At 54.3% G+C, this 23,187-nt stretch overlaps 1 protein-coding gene across 2 annotated transcripts; it reads right to left on the reverse strand.

Annotated features, from left to right (window-relative positions):
- Positions 1-1,626: 1,626 nt before the first annotated feature.
- Positions 1,627-22,775, reverse strand: SLC6A7 (solute carrier family 6 member 7). 2 transcript variants are annotated; one of them, XM_003266635.3, is made up of 14 exons: positions 22,378-22,775; positions 17,816-17,999; positions 15,876-16,007; positions 15,448-15,682; positions 13,396-13,534; positions 11,529-11,663; positions 10,300-10,403; positions 10,047-10,171; positions 8,970-9,082; positions 8,728-8,859; positions 8,131-8,230; positions 7,835-7,935; positions 7,136-7,303; positions 1,627-3,289 (listed from the first exon to the last, which is right to left on the reverse strand). In XM_003266635.3, the coding sequence occupies exons 1-14, from the start codon at positions 22,408-22,410 to the stop codon at positions 3,080-3,082; spliced, it is 1,911 nt and encodes a 636-aa protein (XP_003266683.2). In that variant the 5' UTR covers positions 22,411-22,775; the 3' UTR covers positions 1,627-3,079. The 2 variants fall into 2 exon arrangements, with proteins under 2 accessions (XP_003266683.2, XP_030682496.1); XM_030826636.1 differs by lacking the exons at positions 17,816-17,999; positions 22,378-22,775 and adding an exon at positions 16,186-17,571.
- Positions 22,776-23,187: the final 412 nt, after the last annotated feature.

Consider the following 23,187-nt stretch of genomic DNA (forward strand, 5'->3'; position numbering starts at 1 on the left):
TAAATCAGTCATCCACATTGCACACTGGGAAATTTCTCATAAAATTCCGGATTTCCAGCTGCCCTTAAAAAGCCCGGAGATCTGGCAGCCTGGGCCCACACTTCTGAGAGGTGGCCTCCCTCTTAAGATAGGCGTGCTTTCTTCTCTAGTTCACCACAGTCCCCACCACTCCCTCTCGCCTCTCCAGCACTCGTGGAGGGTCAGTTGCCACATATTCTCCTGCTCATACCAACAGCTTTGCTCACCCAGGTTCCTGGCTGGCCCTGTAGGCATGTGGGTTTGCCGCCAGGTAGGACATTCGAGGTTTGCAGGGTGGGATCCTACTCCAGACAGGGCTGATGTTTCCTCTGAGCTGCCTGCTATGCTGCCGTGGGTTCCCCCAGCTGGAGCTCCCTGTTCCCCAGTGAGTTCCCACTGTAATCGGGGCCAGGCTGGGGGCTGTTCTGAGCCAGGGAGACCTAAAGTCAATACAGGGATCAGGACCGGAGCAGTTGGGAGATGTTGCCGGCGACGGAGGGAGGAGAAGGTGGCGTGGCAGGAAAAGCTGTCTGAGAGAAGAGGAAATGGAAAAAGCAGGAGAAACTGGAAGACTGGGCCAGGGAGGGCAGGACAGGGACCACAGGCCCGGTGGCAGGAGTGGGCAGGGGTTGGGGAGGCAAGAGGAAGTGAAGCTGGTGGGACCCATGGACTCCTACAACCCTCCAATCTCACACTTGGAATCTGAGGAGAAAGGAAGCCTAGAATCCCAAGATGCTCCGTTCCTGACTCCCAGGACACCTGGCTGCAGCCGAGAGGCTGGTGAGGAATATTCGAAAGTCCATGGCCCCGTGCCCAGGCAGAGAGCACCTCCTCCCCAGACAGGGCACGTTGAGAAGGCTCAGTACCAGGGCGCTGCCAGCAGGGCTGGAGCCTGCCCTGTGGGAAGAAGCACCTGAATTCTGAAGACCATTCTCACACACTTTGCAAATTAGCGAATTCATCTCTTTCCCCTCACCCAGAGCCCCAGACAAAGAGGAGTGGGAGGGGGGCCTGGCCCTTTGTTAGGGGGAATTTATTAATATCTGAAATATGCAGCCGCCCTTCCTTTCCACCCCCAATCAAAGCCTTTGCAAACACCTGGGCCTCGCATTTGAAAGGACCTGGGGTTCTTTTATATGACAAGGCCCTGCCAGGAGGGGGTGGGTGGAACTCGGAGATTCTTCCGGCCTGGGAAACTCTTGGCTCCTCCTAGCCCTGGTCTTCAGCTCCGGCCTTCACCTGCAGGCAGGGCTGAGGAGAAGTGGGAGAGGGAAGGAGGCAGCGGGCTCATGGGCTCCGCTTTGCTGGCCCCCGCTGCCCCAGGCTCTGCCCGGCTTGGCTGGGTAACCTTGAACCAGCCTCCTTCCCTCCGTGGGCCTCGGTTTGTCTGTCTGTGTAACAGGGAACTAAGTAGTCTCTAAGGGCCTGGAGTTGTCTTCCTTTCTGAGCCCCACCCACCCCGCACTGCCACAGGGAAATGTCAGACCCAGGGCAGAAGCCAGGAGAGCCGGGGAAGGAGGGAGCAGAGCCTGTTTCCTCCCCTGTCCAGTGGGAGCTGGGGAGCCCTGTGCTGCCCACTTCATGGCTCTCAGCAGTAAGGAGACAGGGTAAGGAGCATGACCTCATTTGATATTTATTAACAATGAACCAACAGAACACAAGGGGATGGGGGGACACAGCGAGAGACAGGCATAGAGGCTGGCCACAGGGAGGCCTGTTGCACGAGGGAGCCCTGCCCCACTGGAGAATGCTGTGTGCATGAGCCATGCTGAGGCATTTCTGCACCCCACCCTCCTCTTTGAGGGACCCACAGTACCAAGGGCTACCCTCTGCCCTCTGCGTTTACCCCCACACCGGGCCCAGGGCCCATGTCCTGGAACAGGGTGGGTGGCCTCGGGACCAGCCAGCCATGTGTATGGGCCACCTCCTAGTCCCATGGTTGCCCTGTCACCAACAATGAAGGCCAGCTTCCCAGCAGCTCCTGGAACTGGAAGAGACACCGAAGGCCACCAGGACAAGGGAGATGGGAAGAGAGGGGCCCTGGGCCCTCACAGTGACCCTTCCTACCTCCCCAGCTTTTGCGGCTTGGGGTCCAGTGGGTGAAGGGGTGGCCTTTGTCTGAAGTGCTGGGGCCTCCTTTCCCCACCCGCAGCCCCAGCACCCTGGCTCAGGCCACTGGCAGCTCTTTCCCACTTTGCACAGGCCTCCCCGCTCCACCCTGTCCCCTCCGATCCGTTCTGCACAGATCCGGAATGATATTCTTCATCATGCAAATCCCCTGCCCACCCCATCATCCCTGGCTCCCCCTTTGTTAGTTTTCCTTCTGTCTTGAACCCTCCTGTAACCTTGTAAAACTAGTGTCTCCAACCCTCTTGGTCTCTGCCCAGGCAGCTCAGCATCCTCTGGCCCAGAGCTCCTCCCCACCCTGCCCTATTCTTCCTCTCTCTGCAAACCTTCCCCATCCTCCAGGGCCCTCAGCTCCCACCTCCTTCAGGAGTCCTGCACACAGGAGCCCCCAGGGATCTTTCTCCCCACCTAACTCATTGACCCTTGATCCCCACAGCCTCAGAGCCTCAAGAGCCTCTGTGGCCCTGACCCTCCCTGCCCAACTCGAGATTCTGGTTGTGCTGAGGTGTGTGGGACAGGATCCCCCAAAAAAGGGAGGGGTGTAGGCCCTGAATAGAGATGAGAAGGTGGTGCCAACTGCCCCATGGGAAAGGGAGCTGGCTAGTCAGGAGGCATGGGGTCAAGTCCCCTCTGCCATGCAACCTGGGGCAAGTCCCTCCCCTCCTGGACTCAATATGTCCATCTGCAAAGTAGGGCTGAGTTGGATCATTCTCAGCTTTGAATGGGTCTGAGTGTGCCTGTGTGTGTGTAGGGGGTTGTCAGAGGTTTCAGGAGAGGCAGAGGCTGCAGGAGGGACCCCCACTGGGGGACTGGCATCCCTATGGCAGCCCCCCATAGCCTCTCAGAATCCCAGAGGGCACCGCTGACCTTTGCAGGCTTCTAAGAAGGGACTGTGAGGTCCCGGGCAGGGCCTTCTGCCCACCTGCCTCCTGCCTCACATCATCGACTCCTCCTCCTCTGCAATCTCACGATCCACCTCGATGGCCGTGTTCTCGAAGCTGGTAATGCCCCCGTACTTGCGCATGTGCACCATCAGTGGCTTTGGTGACTGGCTCCCAGCCAGCGTGGCCACATACATGCCCGTCCGGTTCTCCTCCAGCGATGGTCCCCAGTCCATGGCCGGCCGGCTGGCCTGTTGGAGCCGCTGCAGCAAAGCAACGAGAGCAGTGAAAACAGGAAACAGGCAGCGCTGGTGGAGGGTTCACTGTGGCCAGGCACCCAGCAAAGACCTGACCACATCACTGGGCGAGTCCTGGCCACAGCCCCCTGGCGGGGAAGTGGGGGGCACTATGACTTCCCCAGGGGAGGGATCCACCTGCTTGGGTGAGAATCCTGTTCTACCACTTGCAAGCTGGATGGCTCTTGGCAATGCCACTCGGCTCTGGGTGCTCTGCTTCCTGGTCTGTAATTCGGGAATCCCAGTCCTGTCACAGGGTTGTTGTGAAGGCACTGAGATGAGGCACTTAGCAGGGTGCTGGGAACAGGGTAAGGCCTGGGAAGTGGCGGCTGTTGCTATAATTACGTGGCAGGCCCCTCCTCAGAGTGTCTGAATGCCAATCCAGGAGCCTTCCCCTAAATGCTGAAACTTAAGGACCTGGGGGCTTTTGGAAAAGAGCCATGAACCGGGAGAACTGAGGTGGGCTTGCAGCTGGCTTTCCCGGTTTCTTCCAGCCCCGACCTGCCTCCTTCTGCCTCTGACCTTTCCCTCGTGGAGCCCCAGTTTCCATGGACGGAGTCGGGGTGACTAAGATGATGACTAAACCTGGAGATTCCAGAGTTCCTTCTTCCTCAACCACATTCCCAAATCCCTCTGCCTGTCCTGCCAGGGAGAAGAGAGAGCCCCTGTGTCCTTAAAGAAAGGAGGCAATTAACATTTGGGCAGTCCACTGGGCAGGTTCCAAGGGAGATACCACGTGTGATGCCTTTACCCGGGGTCTCCCACAGCTCGGTACTCATAGCACAGTGATACTTAGGAAGATGTGTTGAGAGCATGCTACCCCACTGCTCAGAAGCCTGCCAATGGCTGCACATCTCGCTGGAAATGAAATCCAAATGTGCACCAGGGCCTCCAGCTCCTGGCCCCTGCCTACCTCCGTGATGTCCGCTCCACCAGTTCTCTCCACCCCCTCTGCTCCAGCAGTAGCACTGGCCTCCATGCTGTTCTCAAACATGCCAGTCCCCTGCCTCAGGGCCTTTGCATGTGTTGCCTTTCTGCCTGGAATGCTCTTACCTTAGATAGCTACATGGATCATCCTGTCCAGTTAGTCAGGTGTCACCTCCTCAGAGAGGTCTTCTCTGACCATCCTGGCCAGAGTACCACTCTCCATTTATTCCTGTACTCCTTTTTTTTTTAAGTGCAGAACTTACCTTTACATATTTCTTTATTGCCTGTCCCCCACAATAAAATACAAGCTCCCTGAGAACAAGGACTTAGATTTGTTTCCAGCTGAAAACGGGGGTGCTCAGACCAGTTTCTTAACCTGAGTGCTCCTGACATTTTGGTCTAGAGAATTGTCTGTTATGGGGGCTGTCCTGTGCGTGGAAGGTTATTTAGCAGCATCCCTGAACTCTGCCCACTAGATGACAGGAGCACTACTCCTTGTACCCCTCTCCCCTCCACGACAACCAACAATGTCTCCAGACATTGCCAAATGTCCTCCAAGAGCAAAATCACCCCCTGTGAGAACCCCTGGCCTAAAATTGAGCACCCAGTGCACTCCAGCTCCGTGCTAAGCACTGGCTAATTTAATCTTTACTGTGTCCTAATGAGAATGGTATTAGTACTTTTATCATCGGCCCGCACTGATATTATCTGATTATTAAAGCTCAGAGATATTAGTTAAGTTGGCCAAGGTCACACAGGTGGGAAGTGGTGGCGTTGGGATTTGAACCTGTCCTGACCGCATCCTGAACCTTTAAAATATTTTGCTTTTCTGCCTTTCACAATGCAGACTATATTGATAAGCTTCTTTTCTTCTCATAGCAGGCCTAAAAGTAGGTATCACTCTCTCCATTTTAAAGACAAAGACACTTAATCCCAGCACTTTGGGAGGCTGAAGTGCGCAGATCACTTGAGGCCAGGAGTTTGAGACCAGCCTGGCCCCAGGAATTTAAGACCAGCCCTCCTCAGGCTAATTTCTGTACTAAAAATACAGAAATTAGCTGGACATGGTGGCAGGTACTTGTCATCCCAGCTACTTGGGAGGCTGAGGCAGGAGAATCACTTGAACCCGGGAGGCGGAGGTTGCAGTGAGCCAAGATGGCATCACTGCACTCCAGCCTGGGTGACAAAGTGAAACTCTGTCTCAAAAAAGAAACAAAAAAAGACAAAAAAAAAAAAAACTGCCTATTGGATACTATGCTCACTGTCTCCACTGCACTGCACTCCCGCCTGGGTGACAGAGCAAGATTCTGTCGCAAAATAAATAAATAAATAAATAAATAAATAAAATTAAAATAAAATAAAAATAAAGATAGAGAAGCTGAGGTTCAGGGAAGTGCAGTAACTTGCTTAGGGCCACGAGGCTGGCAAATGGCAGAGGCAGGATTCTGATCCTAGGGTCAGTGCTGGAAGCCCTGGCCTCTGAAGCTGGCACTCCTGAGCTGGGGAATGCCTCCTCCGCAGTGCTCACCACACCTCTCGAGCCCCCCAAAACATGCCCCTTCCACCTGGCTGTGGGGCAGGGCAGCAGGGCAGCAGGGCAGCGGGGCGGTGGTGACTGCTGGAGAGCCCAGCATTCCTAGTGGCTCATTAGCAAGGCTTGGGGACCATGAGCTTCCTGGGAGCTGGAGCCTCCACCCTGAGCAACTCCCCTCTCTTCCTTCACTTTGCAGGCACCCTGGCTGTCAAGCAAGGAGCAGAGGTGGAGCTCCTGAGGTTCAGAGAAGGGAAGGAGTTTGCCCCAAGTCACACAGCAATTGCAGGCAGCGCAGAGGCTAGACTCTAGGGTGCCCCTGTGGTCTGGCAGCAGGATGGGGGAGGCATAAACCACTTCTGCCTCCTGAGCAACCCCTGCAGGTGGAGCCTTGTGGTGGGGGCAGCTGAGGGGCATGAGCTACATGGGGGAAGTGGAGGAGAGGCAGTAGTGTGCTGGTAAGCAGACTGTGGGGTGGGGTGCAAGGGAGGCCCGCTTTCTAGCCATTTTCTGTGTGTAAATATCTCCACCATTGCCAATTCCTAGCTACCAATGGTTTAACACCTAGCTCACACATTCCTGAATATTTAAGGATTAGCTCTCATGAACCAGTGCTAGCTGGCTCCAGCACACTTCTGGTGGGATGCGTATATTGTGGGTGCCTTCAGGCTCTCTCTGGATGCCATCCATCGGGCTCACTAAAGCTGCATGCATGATGATGGCCTCTTGCCACTGGAGGACTCCACACTAGCAGCGGCAGAAGTGCAGGCCTCAGTGTTCAGAGGGTGCAGTGAGGCTCAGACCACACCACTTCTGCTGGCCCACAGAGTCACTACTCCTCTCTTCCAAGGCCTCAGATCCCGTGGCAGAGTGTACTCTCTATGTTTGTCTGAGTCCTTCCCCAAAACCCTAGGCGTGGGCAGGGCTCACACCATCATTCTATCCCGGGCCACCAGTGGGACACAGCAGGACTCCTGGGCACAGGAGTAGGGTGATAGCCTGCCCTCTTGGGTCCCTCGCTGTCGCCATTTGACCCTGAGTTCCAGATGCAAGCTCTGGGCTGGTGACCTGAGTTCAAGACCTGGCACACCCCCAACCCATGGTGGGACCTGGGGCCAGTCCCTGGTTAACAGTGGTCTTTAGACTGTGCCACCCCCTCCTCTAAGGCTTCATGTGGTACAAAGTGCCACAGGGCAGGACTCCAGCCCCTGAATCTGCCTCAGCTCATGCAAGTCTCCTCAGGCTAAAAGAAGCTGGATAAGGGGTGGGTGCATATGTTTTCTGTTCTAGCAGGCGGACCTAGGGTCAGGCCACAGGTCAGGAAGGCTGAGAGTGGACAGGGTGGGCAGACTCACCTCCCAGAGTGAGCCCTCTTCTCGAAGCACAGCCACCAGCATGCCAGCTGGGATCATGAGGCAGGACAGCAGGCCCATCAGGATGCCCAGCAGCTCAGCCCAGGGTGGGAAGCGGTAGCTGCCATACTCCGAGGGCTGGTACTTGACGATGCTATACACCAGCAGGGCCTGCAGAGTGGGGACTCCCAGCATCACTGTGGGCCTTTGTCTAAACTGCCTTAAGGCCCGAGGTGTCCCAGCCTAGTGCCAGCCCAAGGCCTGAGACAGTCCAGCCGAGAGCTACCCAGGATCCTAAGCTGTACCGGAACCTGAAGTGGTCCATCTCTGGAGCTTTTGCAGGGCTTGAGCCAGCCCAGCTCGAAGCTGACCCAACACCAAGGCCTGCAGCAGCCCAGTTCTGAAGCACCCCAAACCCTTAGCTGCTCTAACCCCAAGATAGAAATCACAGCCTAAAGGCTCCAATCCTGAGGCCTGGGGGCTGGGAAAGACCCACCCATTTAACCAACTGAACTAGGGCCAGGCCCAGCACAGCTACAGAAGCTGGGAACATCAGGAGAGGGGATGGACTAGGATTCTGGTGGCCACCCCACAGCCCTCCACTGTGGACCAGGGTGGCCCTACCAGACTGAATGTGCAGAGGGGACTCCCACTCTCAGTTCTGGGGCCCCAGCCAGCAACCTTCCCGCCCTCCCCAGTTACCAAGAGCGTGGCTGGGGACAGGAACAGCCAGCAGGCCCTGAAGTAGAGGCCCGGCTTGAAGCCCAGCATCATGTGGATGTCTCGGCAGAACCTCTGAATGCCTGCACAGGGGAGGGGAGGAGGAATGGCCCCACCCGCCAGCCCCACAAGCGCCAGCAGCCCCTCCTCTACCCCAGCTGCCCCCACTGGAAACCCTGGCCCTTGGGACCAGGGACCCAGGTACTGGGGGTCCCCAGGGTAGACTCCCGTTCTCCCACTGCGGAGAGCTCGACTCCGCCTCCCATGGCTCTTCTCACCATACACCCGTGTCACGGCAAGGCACGTGGTGATAACCACCACCATCAGCCCAAAGCTGGCGCTGTAGTCATCCAGAAGGACCAGCCAGTACATGCCCCCCTAAAACACAAGCACAGTTCTGGTGTCCCCTTCCTGGGCCTCACTCTCTGCTGCAGCCCCTTCCCCTGGCAAGAAGTGAGCAGGAAGCAGCCATGCTGACGGGGAGCACAAGATGACAGGGTGACCACTGGCTGCCAGCCCAGCCCTTCTAGGCCTCGTCTTATCTGAGTCCCATGACGGCCGTCTATTATAGAACCCTCCTTTTACTGATAAGGAAAAACAGTCTCAGGGAGGGGAAATCATTTATCCTGAAGCCCCCTCAGCAAGTGCAGGAGTAAGGTTTGAACCCAGATCTTGCAGACTAAATCTCCACAGCCAGGACTCTGGATCACAAGGCCAAACTGCCTCCCTTGGGAGATAGGGCCGGGGAGGGACTGGGTTCCTTGCAAAGAGGAAGATGGAGGGGGCCCAGCAACTGCTCAGCGGGGCCAGAGATCTTGTTGCAGGCATCTGCCATTGTCCCGCCCACCTGCCATCCTCCCTGCAGCACCACTCACATCAGTGGTGAGGATCAGCCCCATCAGGTACATGGCCACGCAGATGAGCCCGGAGAACACCGCCTTCTTGGGCCGCAGGTAGTATGGGAACTCATCTGTCACAGCTGTCACGATGGTCTCCAGAAAAGCAAACTGGGGAGAGAGGAGGGGCTGGGGGTCAGAGTTCTATCCCCACCACACACACACACACACACACACACACACACACACACGGGGTGCCTGCTGCCACAGACGAGACTCACCTGGCTATCTAGGCCGAGAGTCAGAAGCATGAAGAAGAAGAGGAAGGACCAGAAGGGTGACAGAGGCAGCATGGTCATGGCCTGTGGGTAGACGACAAAGGCCAGGCCAGGGCCTGGGCCAGAGGCACACGGGGTCAGCAGCTTGGGTCATGCAGTAGGCTCCCATATGCACACTCAGACACACACGGCCACTTACACTCATTTGGGCCACTTGTTTTGCCTAACCCAGAGATGCCCACTTAAATGCACCCTCTGACAATTCCTTAACTCCCAGGACCTATGCCAGCACATTGTAGGTGCTCGATAAACATAGGTTGATAAACAAACACAAGACCCCAATATAAAACCTCATTGAAATACACTTATGTACACAATTATTGGTACAAGTAACCCCACTAACACACACATTTACATGCATCCACTGGCAAAAGACACAGTGATTCACAAGATCATTCTCGCCCTTTCCACTTGCACATAGACACCTCCACACACAATATGACTTATTTGTGCAACCAAAGCACAAAACATGACAATCTTGCACAGAAACTCATTTGCCTCCAGACATGGGTTAATGCACACTCGTTTGCTCACCCATCTCCTTGCACATGGACCACCAGAGACCAGCTAGGACATGTTCCTTTGCATGTACATGTGTGCATATGCACACACATGACATACCCATCCACAATCTTTTTTTTTTTTTTTTTGAGGCGGAGTCTTGCTCTGTTGCCCACACTAGAGTGCAGTGACCCAATCTTGGCTCATTGCAACCTCCACCTCCAGGGTTCAAGTGATTCTCCTGCCTCAGCCTCCTGAGTACTAGGATTACAGGCATGTGCCACCACGCCCGGCTACTTTTTGTATTTTTAGTAGACACTGGGACTCACCAGGTTGACCAGGCTGGTCTCGAACTCCTGACCTCAAGCGATCCACCCACCTTGGCCTCCCAAAGTGCTGGGACAGCAGGCATGAGCCACCACGCCTGGCCCCCATCCATAATCTTGCTGGTCCACTGGCCCAGCCCCATCTCTACCCAACACACATGCTCACCCCGCTGAGGCCCGGCAGCCTGCCCACCTGCTTTGGCTACTTGGTCCACAGGCACGCCCAGCTCCTGAGACATGTAGCCCAGCACGGAGAAGATGGCAAAGCCAGCCAGGATGCTGGTGATGGCGTTGCCCAGAGTGACGATGAAAGTGTCTCTACCAGAAGAAGTCCAGGTGCGGGCCAGGGTGAGTGGGCCTTCCTGTCAGCCTCTGAGGCCCTCCCTGGCCAGCCACTCTCCTCCCTGCTTTGGACCCCAGGGTCTGGAAGGGTGTGGGACACTGACCTATAGATGTTCTGGTGGAACGTGTTGTAGGAGGCAAAGGTGAGGAGCCCCCCGAAGCCCACACCCAGGGAATAGAAGATCTGAAGAGCAGCTTCAATCCACACCTGTGCCGGGAAGGTTGGAAAGGGAGGGTGTGCGGAGGGTCAAGGACAGAGAAGGAAGGCAGTGAATGAAGACAGTGTGACAGCTCCAGGGATGGCGTGGTCACGAGGGATGGCATGTTCATCAGCCTAACTCACAAGTAACGTGGACCAGGAGCAAAGCCTGCCCCAACACCTACACGGTGGGACATGGGCAAGTCCCTTCCCCTCTGCAGGCTTTAGTTTCCCACCCAGGATCTAGAAGATGGTCTCTAAGCTTGGTCCAGCTCTGAAGGACACAGAGCCTAATGTAAAGTGTGCAGGAGATCTGTATTGGCGGTAAGCCTGCATAACCCCTTTACTTCCTTTCTGGAATCCTGGCACCTGGATTTGGACCCCAGCTTCACCATTTTCTAGCTGTGCAGCCTGAGCAAGCCAGGTCACCCCTCTGGACTGCAGGATCCCCATCTGTAATGAGGGGATAGGAATAGTGCCTACTTCATGGGAGGAGTGCGGGTTAAATCACTACACACATGCATGTAAAACACTAGGGCAAGGTCAGGCACAGTCACCAGTCAATAAATATTAACATTAACTGTCAGTACCATTGTTATCACCATCGTCACTAATGCCCTTCTTGGGGTTTACAGTCACACAAATCTGGGCTGGGATCCCTGTTCTGCGATCCCCTAGCTGTATGACCTTAAGCTTATAAAAAACCCTTTTGAGCCTCAGTTTATTTCTCTGTAAAATGAGGATAGTGTTTACAGGATTGTTAATAATAATAAATGAAGTATAATATGCAGTTAGTGACAATATATTGTATTCTTGGAGAATGCTAAGAGAGTGGATGTTAAGTGTTCTCACTACAAAAATGATAATTATGTGAGATAATACATATGCTAATTAGCTAGATTTAACAGTTTCCCCCAGGTACATATGCTTCAAAACATCATGTTGTACGTGATAAATACATAAAATTTTACCTATCAATTTAAAAATAGAAAAAAAATAAAAATAAAAATAAATAAAAAAGACACAATAAGGGTTGAGCAGAGTGCCTGGTACTGGGGTGTCCCAGGGAGCCCTCTTTCCACTCTCCAGCTCAGGCCTGGCCCCCCCCTCTGCACCCTGCCCTGAGGGGCTCACCTTGGAAGACAACAGGTGGTGGAACTGGGGGGTGAGATAGAACTGGATGCCCTTCCAGGCCCCTGGGAGGGTGACTCCGCGGACCAGCAGCATGAGCAGGATGAGGTAGGGGAACGTGGCCGTGAAATACACCACCTGAGAGATGATAAGTGAGGAGCTGATGGCATTGGGGACCTTCACTCAGTGCCACTCCTTGTAAATTCATCTGTGTCACTTGCCTCCCCAGCCTTTGGGTAGCCCAAGCCAGGAACCGGCCTTCATCCATGAGGCTTCCCTCCTCCCTTCACACACCCAGCATCGGCAAAGCACCACCACCTTGCTTCCCAAGGCCATGTCCACTGCAGCCCTTGGTCCAGGCCGCCGTTGTCGGTTATAAAAGCCTCCTCCTCCCTGTGTCCACTCCCTGCCCCTGCAAACTCACTCTGCATCATCCTGAGACGTTCAACATTCCCAAACTCATTCCTCCCTCTTTCCTTCTTTTCCCAAACCTCCAGCCACCCCTTCAGCAAACACCATCAAGTCTCAGCGTCCTCACTGCCTTGGCTTTTACCATAACCTCTCCCCTCTGTATGGTTTCTACCCTGTCTTTTTTGTCTTAAATGGCTCTGTTCCTTGTAAACGATACTTCTGGTATCGTCTGCACCTTGCAGAGGAAACAAGTTCTGATTTATCAATGATTGGGCAAGGCATCCTGAAGGTTTCTGAGTTTTTTCTTTTCTTTTTTTTTTTTTTTTTTTTTTTGAGATGGAGTCTCGCTCAGCCTCCCAGGCTGGAGTGCAGTGGCACAATCTTGGCTCACTGCAACTACAGCCTCCTGGGTTCAAGCGATTCTCCTGTCTCAGACTCCCGAGTAGCTGGGATTACAGGCACCTGCCATCATGCCCGGCTAATTTTTGTATTTTTAGTAGAGACAGGGTTTCACCATGTTGGCCAGGCTGGTCTTGAATTCCTGACCTCAGGTGATCCACCCACCTCGGCTTCCCAAAGTGCTAGGTTTACAGGCTTGAGCCACTACCTCCGGCCCCGAGTTTTTTCAAAATGGCTTTATCGTTCTTTCCACCCCTTCATCATCTAAAGTAGACATCCGTGGCTTTGTCTTCCAGTCTCTAGTTTGCCTTTTTCAGATAACAGTACCTGACTTTCTCACCATGGAGTTGACTCCATTCCCAGCTCCAGGGGTGGATACATGACCCATGCCCAGCCAAGAAAAGCCTTCCATCCTCCCGGCCACAAGGATTAATTTAGGGATGGATGCACAGCCCTGCTCATCCAGTGAAACTCAATTCTAAAATATTTTCAAACTGGGGAAAGACAACCCTTTACCAAGCTTAGATGTACGCCTAGAGCTGCTAGGGTGACCTCACGAAGAATGAAGCCTCAGAAAGAAGTCAACCTGGAAGGAAGCACTACTGAGAGACCCAGAGAACCAGCTTCCTGATGACACTGATTGAACCCCTAGACCCAGCTGTGCCTGAAGCACACCCTCTGGACTTTCCAACTGAGTGTGATAACTGAGCTCTGGTCACCTGCATCTCAAAGAGCCCCCTAACTCATGTACTCACACTCCAAGTGTTTGACAAACTCTTGCTGAGCTCATTCAAAGTGCCAAGCACTGGGTCAGGATACAGCTGAATGTAGACCCTGCCTTGGTGAGCTTCCAGTCTAGTAAAGCAGACTTGCCCCCATGCGTCCTCACCTCCATATCTCTCTTCAAGCAGCCCTCATCCCCCAGTCTCAAGGCTCTCTCCCTTCCCCTCTTGCCAGCTGAAGTCTCTTCATCTTCTCATGCTCAGTCCATGCCCTGCCTTCTCCAGGAAGCCTTCACCCCATCCAGCCCCTCAGGCCTCCGGGGCCTCCCAGGCTTCACCTTGCCCGAAGACTTCACACCCTTGAGGATACAGAGGAACACGATGACCCAGGCCAGCAGCAGGCAGAGGCAGAGGTTCCAGCGGATCTCCCCAGGGCTGCCGATGCCCTGGCTGCCTTGGATGTGGAGGACGTAGCGGCTGTGGGAGACAAAGGTCTCAGTGTCCCCTGGTCACCCCGCCAGGCTCCACAGACACGGAGTCAAGCCATGTCCAGCCTGCAAGGCTCTACTGCTGTTCTCCACTTGACGCCCTCTTGATCTCTCTCCATCCTTCTCCGACCAACTGTGACCCAGGAGGCTGGCCTCACCAGACCTTACCCCTTCCTCAGCTTTGGGAGGCTGAGGAAGGAAGATCACTTGAGGATAGGAGTTCAAGACCACCCTTCCTCTTCTTCCTTCCTCTTCAGCTTCCATGTGGTTTTGGCTAATGGGAGGCAACAGTGGGAGACTAGAGTGCAGGGAGGAATGAGGGGTCTGGGTATTTGCATATACATGTGTACACCACACGCACACACACACACACACACACCATCCAGGGCCTGGCCATGACCGTGTTCTTTAGGCAGCCCCTCTTCCAAGGCTCTGATTCTCTCCTGGTTCCCTCCCATTGCCTCCTAGGTTCAGGGGTGGTGATAGCTGTCCCTGTTGCTAGTCACTGATGCTTCACTTTTCGCTGTGGCTTCCATGACCCTCTGAAAAGTCCCTTCACTAAACTCCCTTCAGTGAAACCCTCTGACAATCCATCGGCCTCCTGCATGCATCCTGACTGATGCAGTGGGCTGTGGCATGGCCATGGAGACCACCCTGGCAGCTGCCAGTGACTGTATCAAATCCTTTGGCTTTAAGCTGCAAACTCAGGCTGATTCTTTCCCACTGGTCAGATAAACTCTTCAGCAGGTGTGGACACTTCAGATGGACTTGAAGTGGACAAATGAATGAACTATGCACTACATGCAGGTTAAAGACCAAAACATTTCAAGACACGGAGCCTATCTGGGAGAAATCTCCTAACAGCAGTCCTTTGCAGGTGAAGGGATGGGGTTATAGGGTCTGTGTTCTCTGGCCAGCCAACAGTCCCACCTAGGGACCAGGCTATTTTAGAATGTTCCAGAACAGGATCAGGACTCAGGAGTCCTTAGTGTCAATACCATCTCTGTCACTAATTACTGAGCAATACTGAGCAAGCCTCTGGGCTTTGCTTTCTTGCTTTCTTTCTTTCTTTCTTTTTTTTCTTTCTTTCTTTCTTTCTTTCTTTTTCTTTCTTTCTTTCTTTCTTCTTTTTTCTTTCAAAGGCAGAATGCAGTGACAAGGCTTTGTTTTATTGACCATAAAATGGGGCAATGGGATAGGCTGATGAGTGCAACGTCCTTCTGACACCCACCATTCCCAGGACCCACCATGTGCCTGGCACCATGATAATGGTTTCACCTGCATTATGTTGTTTAATTCTGATAACAGTCCCTTACTCTATTATAGCCCTATCTCTATTAGAGGAGTCTGAGATGGTCCTTACTATGTACAGTCCTGGCCTTATGCTAAGTGCTTTACCTATGATATAGAAGTTGCTCAATAAATATTTATTAAAATATGAATGAGTGGCTAAATGACTAACTGAATAACATCTTATGAAGCAGGTAGTGTTACCAACCCCTGTTACAGAGGAGGAAACTGAGACACCATAATGTTACTATTACTGTTATCATCATCATCATCATCATTCTCAGCTAGTATTTATTGAGCACTTACTATCCACCAGACTGGACTGCACAGTTTATTAATATATGCTTTCTCTCCTTTAATCTTCACAACGACCTTTTTGAGATACCTGGTATTATTGCCCTCATGCTACAGATAAAGCAACAGAAGCCAAATAAATTGTTCAAGGTCACACATTTGGTCAGGTGAAGAGCTGGGATTAGAAGCCAGAGTCCACCTGCCACCAGCACCTGAGCTCATCTTGGCGGTGCATGCTGAGCCCATTGGGAATGCCCTCTGGCCACCCTCAGCAGTGCAGGGTCCCCTCAGATGCTGCGGGGCCAGCAGCTGCCTGACCTCCAGTACTCCTCGCTGGGGCTGACGGTGCAGGTGAGGTTGAGGGGCAGGGCCCCGTTGCCATCCTTGGAGCCTCTGTGCTCCAGGCAGAGTTCTGTGTTCCACCAGTTGCCACAGTGCTCCCAGGGTAGGTCGCTGGTGAGGGAGGCGAAGAGGTAGAAGAGCACGTAGGCGATGATCATGTTGTAGTAGATGGCCACCAAGCCCACGATGAGCAGCATGGCTGCGCCGGCACCTAGTGTGGGGAGAGGCTGCTGGGCTGCCCAGGCCAAGCCCTCTGCCAGCTGGGTGGAGTGGCTTCCGGGGAGCTGGCAGCTATCTGAGCTTCACTTCCATCTCTGCCTGGAGCTTGCAGGGGTTCTGGGGGCAACTCCCTGCCTCCCCCAGACCCTGAGCCCTTCCCTCCCTGGGGACCACTGAGGCCTCACCTTTGAAGAGGGGGCTGATTTTCCAGACAGCCAGGGGCCCTAGGCTGGAGAACTGGCCCAGGGAGAGCTCCAGGAAGAAGAGGGGGATGCCACAGATGGCCAGCATGAGGAAGTAGGGCACGAGGAAGGCGCCTGCCGGGAGTGGGGTGGTCAGCAAGGGCCTTGGGGGCAGCTCCCCCAAAAGCCCAGCTCTAGCCCCGCCCCTCCCCTGGCCTGCAGACGCCCCCTCAGACCTGATGGAACACTGTAGGTTTCTTCTGTTCTACACCAGACTGCTGAGGGCCAGAGTGACTAGCAGGGATTTACTCACCTCTGGAGCCCCAGTGCTCAGAACAGTGCTAGGCTCAGCGCAGACGCTGAGAAACGCCTGCTGAGGGAGTGAATGAATGAATGAATGAGGGAGAGAACTTGTGAATTTCCTACTGAAGAAAGTGCAGACTCCTCAGTACAGAAACCAGCACCCTTCAGAATCTGGCTCCACTCTATCTGCCTGCCCCTCCCCACCATGCCGCCTCAGATACTTGTGACTGCACCTGTGGTTCCGTGGGCCCAGTAGCCCTTCCCCTTTGGTTCTCATACTGGCAGTCACTTCTTTAGAGAACTGCCCACCACCATATGGCTCTGGAAGGGCTGCCAGTCACATCGACCAACCCCCTCCTAGGTGACCTTGGGCAGAATTAGTTGGAAGTTGTTTATCATAACCTGGGGCTGGGAGGAGGGAGTTCACCGCCCTCTCCTCCTTCCCCAGTGGGCACCTATCCAAAGCCAGGCCTATCAGAGACCTTCCCTGCAATTCTGTATAGATTCATTCAGACAGAGCAGTTCTGCAAAGCTCTTGGGTTGCTAAACCCATTTGAAGATGAAGTCATTGCAGAGTTGCCTGTGGCCACCTCCCCCCAAGGCCTGCCCCCCACCAACTGCGGGGAGGAAGCCTGTCTCAGGACAAAATGAGGCCAGCACACAGAGAGGAAGAGTAGGGGCATGGGGAGAGTGCTTGCCAAGAGACACCATGGGTGTCATCAAGGTCCTAGAGCTTCAGAGGCCAGCTCCAGTCCCACACATCCTAGTCATGTAAATTTATCCTTTCTTTGCTTCATCTAGCTTTATTTGGATTTCTCTCACTTTCTCAATATATGCTTCCTTCAGAGTTTGCTAGAGACAGAAGGAGATACAGAGTGCTGGTGAGAGCACACTGGCTAGGGAGGAGATAGTCCTGGGTTGGAATGTTGGGTCTGCCACCCTGTGACCTTGGGCAAGGACGCTGGTCTCTTCAAATTTCAGCTACCTCATCATATCCACGGTGCCTACCCAATAGGGTCATCACCAGGGTTAAATGAGATGGGCACAGAAAGCACCAAGCCCAGGGCCTGACAGGTGGTAAGCGCTCAGCCCCAGCTTTTGCTACTGAGACTTGGGACCGTCACCTGATGGAGAAGCAGGGACGAAAGGAAATTTGTTTAAGATGGGAGAGACTTTGTGTTTGCAGCCTGAATGGAAGGAACCAAGAGAGGAGGAAAGATTGCAGACTCAAGAGAGGGAATGATTGATGGAGCACAGCTCAGGAGGAGGTGCAGGAAGGAGGGGGCGGGGAGAACACTGAAAGTGCAGTGATCATCGGCAGGCAGATACAGCTCTTTATCACGAAGCAGAGGCAGCTCCCTCTGCCCACCGTGCAGGGCGTGGCGTGGCCAGCCTTAGAGAGGGAACCATGTGGGTATCCTTCCTGGGGATGAGAGGGAGGAAGGAAGGGCTTGGGTGATGAGAAGGACAAGACAGGGTAAACTCCTTCCTCCCAGCCCCAAGTTACTATAAACCACTTTCAATGAATTCTGCCCAAGGTCGCCTAGGAGATAGTGGCTGAGGCCACCTAAAAGCTCACTCTACCCCAGGGCCTTGGCCCATCACCCCAGACACCCTCCGACAGGACCTCAGGCCCATACCTCCTCCGTTGGTGTACGCTCGATAGGGGAAGCGCCAGACATTCCCCAGGCCTACACAGTAGCCAATGCAGGACAGCAGGAAGTCCAGCTTGCCTGTCCAGTTCCCCCGGTCTGCAGCAAAGTCCACATCCAGGTCGACATCGCCCTGGTCACTGGGGGTCATCAGCAGGTCTGGGGTGACAGGCTGCCAATGAGAGAGACCAAAGAGGTTGGGGAGAAGACTGAGGCCAGGCCAGAAATGTGACCTCGAGACAAGACTCTGGAATTGAACAGGGCTAAATGAAAAGACATTCTCAGTCCAGATAATCAAGTGCTCTCAACTGGACTAACCTTGTCATATGCAGGAGAGCCTCAGGATTTTAGGCGACCAAAACTTACTGGGCCAGCAGGTAGCTTAGGCACTAACAAAGCTACCCTGACCTTAGTCTGGCTAACACAGAGGTCAAATCAAGGGATGGTCCTATTTTTTTTTTTTTTTTTTTTTTTGAGAAAGAGTCTCCCTCTGTCGCTCAGCCTGGAGTGCAGTGGTACGACCTCGGCACACTGCAACCTCCACTTCCTGGGTTCAAGCAATTCTCCTGTCTCAGCCTCCCGAGTAGCTGGGACTACAGGTGCCCACCACCACGCCCGGCTAATGTTTTGTGTTTTTAGTAGAGACAGGGTTTCACCATGTTAGCCAGGATGGTCTTGGTCTCCTGACCTCGTGATCCACCCACCTGGGCCTCCCAAAGTGCTGGGATTACAGGCGTGAGCCACCGTGGCCAGCTGGATGGTCCTATTTTGATGAGGATGAGGATGACGAAGATGAAGAGGATGATGATGATCTTAGTAAGTTACTGTATATTGAGCACTTACTATGTGCCCACTGCAGTAGACATCTCACTCATGTTACCTGATTTCATTCTCAGAACAACTTTTTGAGCTCAATATTCATCTAAGCTCCATTTTCAACATGAGGAAAACTGAGGCTCAAAGAGGTGTCATGACATACCCAAGGTTTCTACCACGTTGGTGAGTGGAAGAACTAGGTCTGGAGCCCAAGGCTTCCTGATGCGAAAGCCAGGTCTCCTTCACCCACCAGTGCTGGAGTTGTGTTCCTCCGTTCCGGGCACCTTATTTTAAGAAAGATGCAGACAAAATGGAGCATGTCCAAAGGGCAGGTGACCAGACTGGAGGGTGTTCAGGAAAAGAGGTGATAGGAAGACAACAGGAAGAAGCTGGGAGCCCTCAGCATAGAAAGGAGAGGACTTGGAGGGACTTGGGGTTCCCCTGAGGGAGGGAGTCCACTTATGCTCCGTGGCTCAAATGGGGCCTACTAAGAACCAAGGAGATCCGACTCCTTGGTTAGGACTGGTACTTCTCAGTCACAAGCCAGAAAACGTCCCCCAATACTCCCCCTCCCCGCATGCTGACAGCTTGGCTGGGGGGTCCAACCCCACCAGGCAAGGTAGGGAGAGCCTGAGGTCTGGGTGAATTTTGTGAATTTTGGCTCATGAGCAGAAAGAAGGTACTTAAGCCGTGATCTGTCTCAGAAAGTCATAATCTTGCTGTCCCTGGAGAGGAGATGCATGCCCAGAGGGGAGCAGAGGCCAGCTGTTCCTAAGGTCTCCTTTCATGCTTCAAAGTGGGTGAGAGGTCCATGGGGCATTCTCCCTTAGGAGACCCTCAGTGATGGTGACCACAGTGGTGATTTTGCCAGAAACTGGCTATTGGCCAAAGAGGCCATGGTGACAGGAACAGCCAGGCATTATTATGGGTGACGATGACAATGACAGAGCATGAAGAGCTGTTTTTAAAGTAACTAGGCTGCAAGGGATGAAGCAAATACATGCCTGGCAGTTCTTTAGCTGTGATCATGAACATGCTGAGGTGACAGGAGCAGCAGATCCCAGACTTACGTGAAACCCGCCCTTCCCCTCCAATGCCCCTTTTCCTAAGGCTGCCTCTCCAGCTGGGTGAGCATCAGCCTTCAGCAACCTCTCACTCCCAGATGAGCTCCGGGAGAAATGGAGTGGCAGCCAGTTGATACTGTTCCTGGTGTTGGGTGGTGAGCAGGCTTGTTACCCTGAGACACCCCCGGCCCAGCCCAGCACCATTCAGGCCAGTTAGCAGGAGGTCCCAGTAATGAGGCTTCTCTGATCCCTCCAGAGAAGCTGCCCTTTCCATGCTCACGGAGCGGTCCCGGTTCTCTGTTTCCATGGTGACAAGAGTTCCAAGAGCAGGATACTGCCAGCTCGTCCCCCTCCTCCCCCAATCAGAGGGAAGCCTGCTTCTGCTCCAGGGGCAGGAGATGGGGTCCTCCAAAGCTGAGCCAATCAGGAGCCCAACTGGAGTCCCCAACCCCACCATGGGGTGAATCCCAGGAGGCTGGCACAGTGAGGATGGGGCTGGTTGGGAGATGGAAGAAAGCAATCAAATAGCTGGGGCAGGGTTGAAAGCTGAATGAGTTGCTTCATACTTCTTCCTGGGTGTAAGGCTCCCACTCCTGAATCTCCCACTCCCTACCCCAGGGGCATGCAGGAACACACAGCTGAGTTTGTCAGACCTGCATGCTCGCCTTTAGGGACTCGCAGCAGGGGCTGGGAGACTCAAGACTGCCCAAGCCAAGACTCTTCAGGACAGAGAGAGACAATAGGAATCTGGAGTCCAACTTCATCATTGTGCAGATTAGGAAACCAAGTTTCAGGAAGAATGGATGAGCCCAAGGTCAAACAGCAAGTTAAAGGCACAGCAAGACTTGGACCTAGATGCCCTGACTCTAAGTCCAGTGCTCATCTCTGAGCAGTGCTGCTCCTTTGCAGAAATCTGGCATTTTCTCATTCCCACCCAATTCTGCTTGAGAAAAGGGAAAGGACCCTGAGAGGAGGTAGCAACCTACAACCAACCCTCTGCCCTGTTGGCTCTAGGTTGCCTAGCCTGCCAGCAGGTAAGCAGTGAGTCTCATCCTTCTGTGCCTCAGTTGCCTTATTTATAAAGTAGGGCTACTAAGACCTAGCCCCTGGAATTGTTAAAGGATTAAATGAGATAAAGCTTGCTGGCCCCCCAGCCCAGCACCCAGCAAGAGGGACAGGCCTCTTGTGGGGAGGGAGGGCACAGAGGGAAGCGAAGGAGAGTGGAAAAGAAGGGAAACAGGACCCAAGAGACTCACAAATGGTCCCAAGAAGTCACTCATGTCAGTGAATAAAAAAGACATACTAGCCGGGCGCGGTGGTTCACACCTGTAATCCCAGCACTTTGGGAGGCCGAGGCGGGCAGATCACGAGGTCAGGAGATCAAGACCATCCTGGCTAACATGGTGAAACCCCGTCTCTACTAAAAATACAAAAATCAGCCAGGCGTGGTGGCGGGCACCTGTAGTCCCAGCTACTCGGGAGGCTGAGGCAGGAGAATGGCATGAACCTGGGAGGCGGAGCTTGCAGTGAGCCGAGATCGCACCACTGCACTCCAACCTGGGCGACAGAGCGAGACTCCGTCTCAAAAAAACAAAAAGACACATCACAGTGGTTCCAAGCCCAGCTGCCCCACAGCAGAGAACTTGAATGAATGAGTGTGTGTGTGAGTGAGTGTGAGTGTGAATGTGTGTGTATGTAGGGAGGTTGATAACACCAGCCCCTGAGAACAATCTTCTCACATCTACCAGCCCTTTAGCATTCTTCCCTACACCTCACACACCCAGTGGGGCCTGTTTTGGTGCCTCCAGGCTGGGGCTGAGCCAGAGGAGGTTCAGGTTAGAGAATGAACTTGTCCAAAGTCACCAGGCAAGTGGCAGCTGCAGAAATAGTACTCAGGAGATCTGACTCCTTAGTTAGGACTGGTACAAGTCAGAAAACTTCCCCCCGTATTCCCCCTCCCCATATGCTGACAGCTTGGCTGAGAGGTCCAATCCCACATGGCAAGGTGGAGACAGCCTGAGGTCTGGGCCCACGGCCACTCTCCCATACCAGCTTCCATCTTCATTGACCACATCCTCTGGCCTCCGATAGCCCCCTCCCTGTCTTTGCCTCCCTTCAGCCCTGCTGAGGGGCAGCCTGGGGTCTCAGCAAGGAAGCTAAGGGGGCGGGGAGGGAGCAGGCAGGAAAGAGGAGAGTCTTCCCGCAGGCTCAGGGAGCCGGCTTCAGTATGGATGACCGCCTCCCACTCCCCACCCCTCAGATGAGTCCAGCTCAACGCTCAGGTATTCCAATACCCCCTACACCGGGCAATCAGCCCCTGGCGGGGAGCAGCAAGGTGGAATTGGGGACTAGGGAGAGGTGGGTGCTTGGCGCCGGCCGCCCCTACCCCGCGCCTCCGGGGACTGCAGACATCTGTTCATAGGCCTGGCCCAGTGAACCAGGACTCCCCTCATACTACATCCCGAACCCCAGATGGCTGGGGCAGAGGTGGGGGCGCAGACCGTGAGACCGTGACCCTGACCCTCCCTGTAATCCAGCTGAGTCGGGCCTTCCCCAGAGCCCGAAGTTGGTCTGGGTGCGTCCTCAGACCTTCCCCAGGGGCCTCGATGGGGGCGGGTCTCTCCAACCCTCCTCCAGGTGCGCCCCCGCGCCCCCGCCCTAGTGCCCTACCTTGCGGAGGTGAGCTCCTTGGAGCTTCTTCATCTTGGAGAGCGGCTGGCCGGGGCTCAGCTGCCCCGGAGCGCAGAGAACGAGGGCACGAGAGATGGTCCGCTGGCCACTGCGCCTTTGCCCCCGCGGCTCCCGCGCAACGGCTGGGGCGGGCACGGACTCAGGCGCTGCCGTCTGGCGGCTGCGGGCGTGGAGCGCGGGCAGGGCGCTGCGAACGCCTTGTCTGTCCCTGCGCAGCGCCCGAGGCTGGGGAAGGGTGCACGGCTGCGCCCGCGTAGACACCCAGACAGACAGCTGACGGACGGACGGCGGGGGGATGCGCGCGCCCCCGCACGCAGAGCTGCGGATTGGAGAGCCCTGAGCGAGTGGGGAGGGGGGTTCGCGACGGAAACCCTCGGCTTTCTGCGTGACCTTGGGCAAGCGACCTGCCTTCTCTGGGACTCCCTTTCCACAGTTGGGCAAGGAGGGAGGCCAGCCACTAACAGCCCACCCTCCTGCGTCTTCTTTGTGGTGCGACCTTAAGGGATAAGAATCTCACCTCCCTTACAGGAGTGTGAACAATTCAGGAAGATGGAGCATAGAAAATATCTAGCACAAAGAGCCTGACACTTAGTAGGTGCTCAGTTAACATTTATTCACTGACTGTGGGTTGCCCATGCCACCATTAGTCCAATTATTCAATCTATCAGTATTTATTGAGCACCTAAAATGTGCCAGGTCCTGAACTAGGTGTCCTATTTTCTCAACCTGGAGAGACAGGTGTTGTTACTCCTATTCTACAGATGAGGAAGCTGAAGGACAGGGAAGTTA

The sequence above is a fragment of the Nomascus leucogenys genome, chromosome 2 (genome assembly GCF_006542625.1).
Source record: "Nomascus leucogenys isolate Asia chromosome 2, Asia_NLE_v1, whole genome shotgun sequence".
NCBI lineage: Eukaryota > Metazoa > Chordata > Mammalia > Primates > Hylobatidae > Nomascus > Nomascus leucogenys.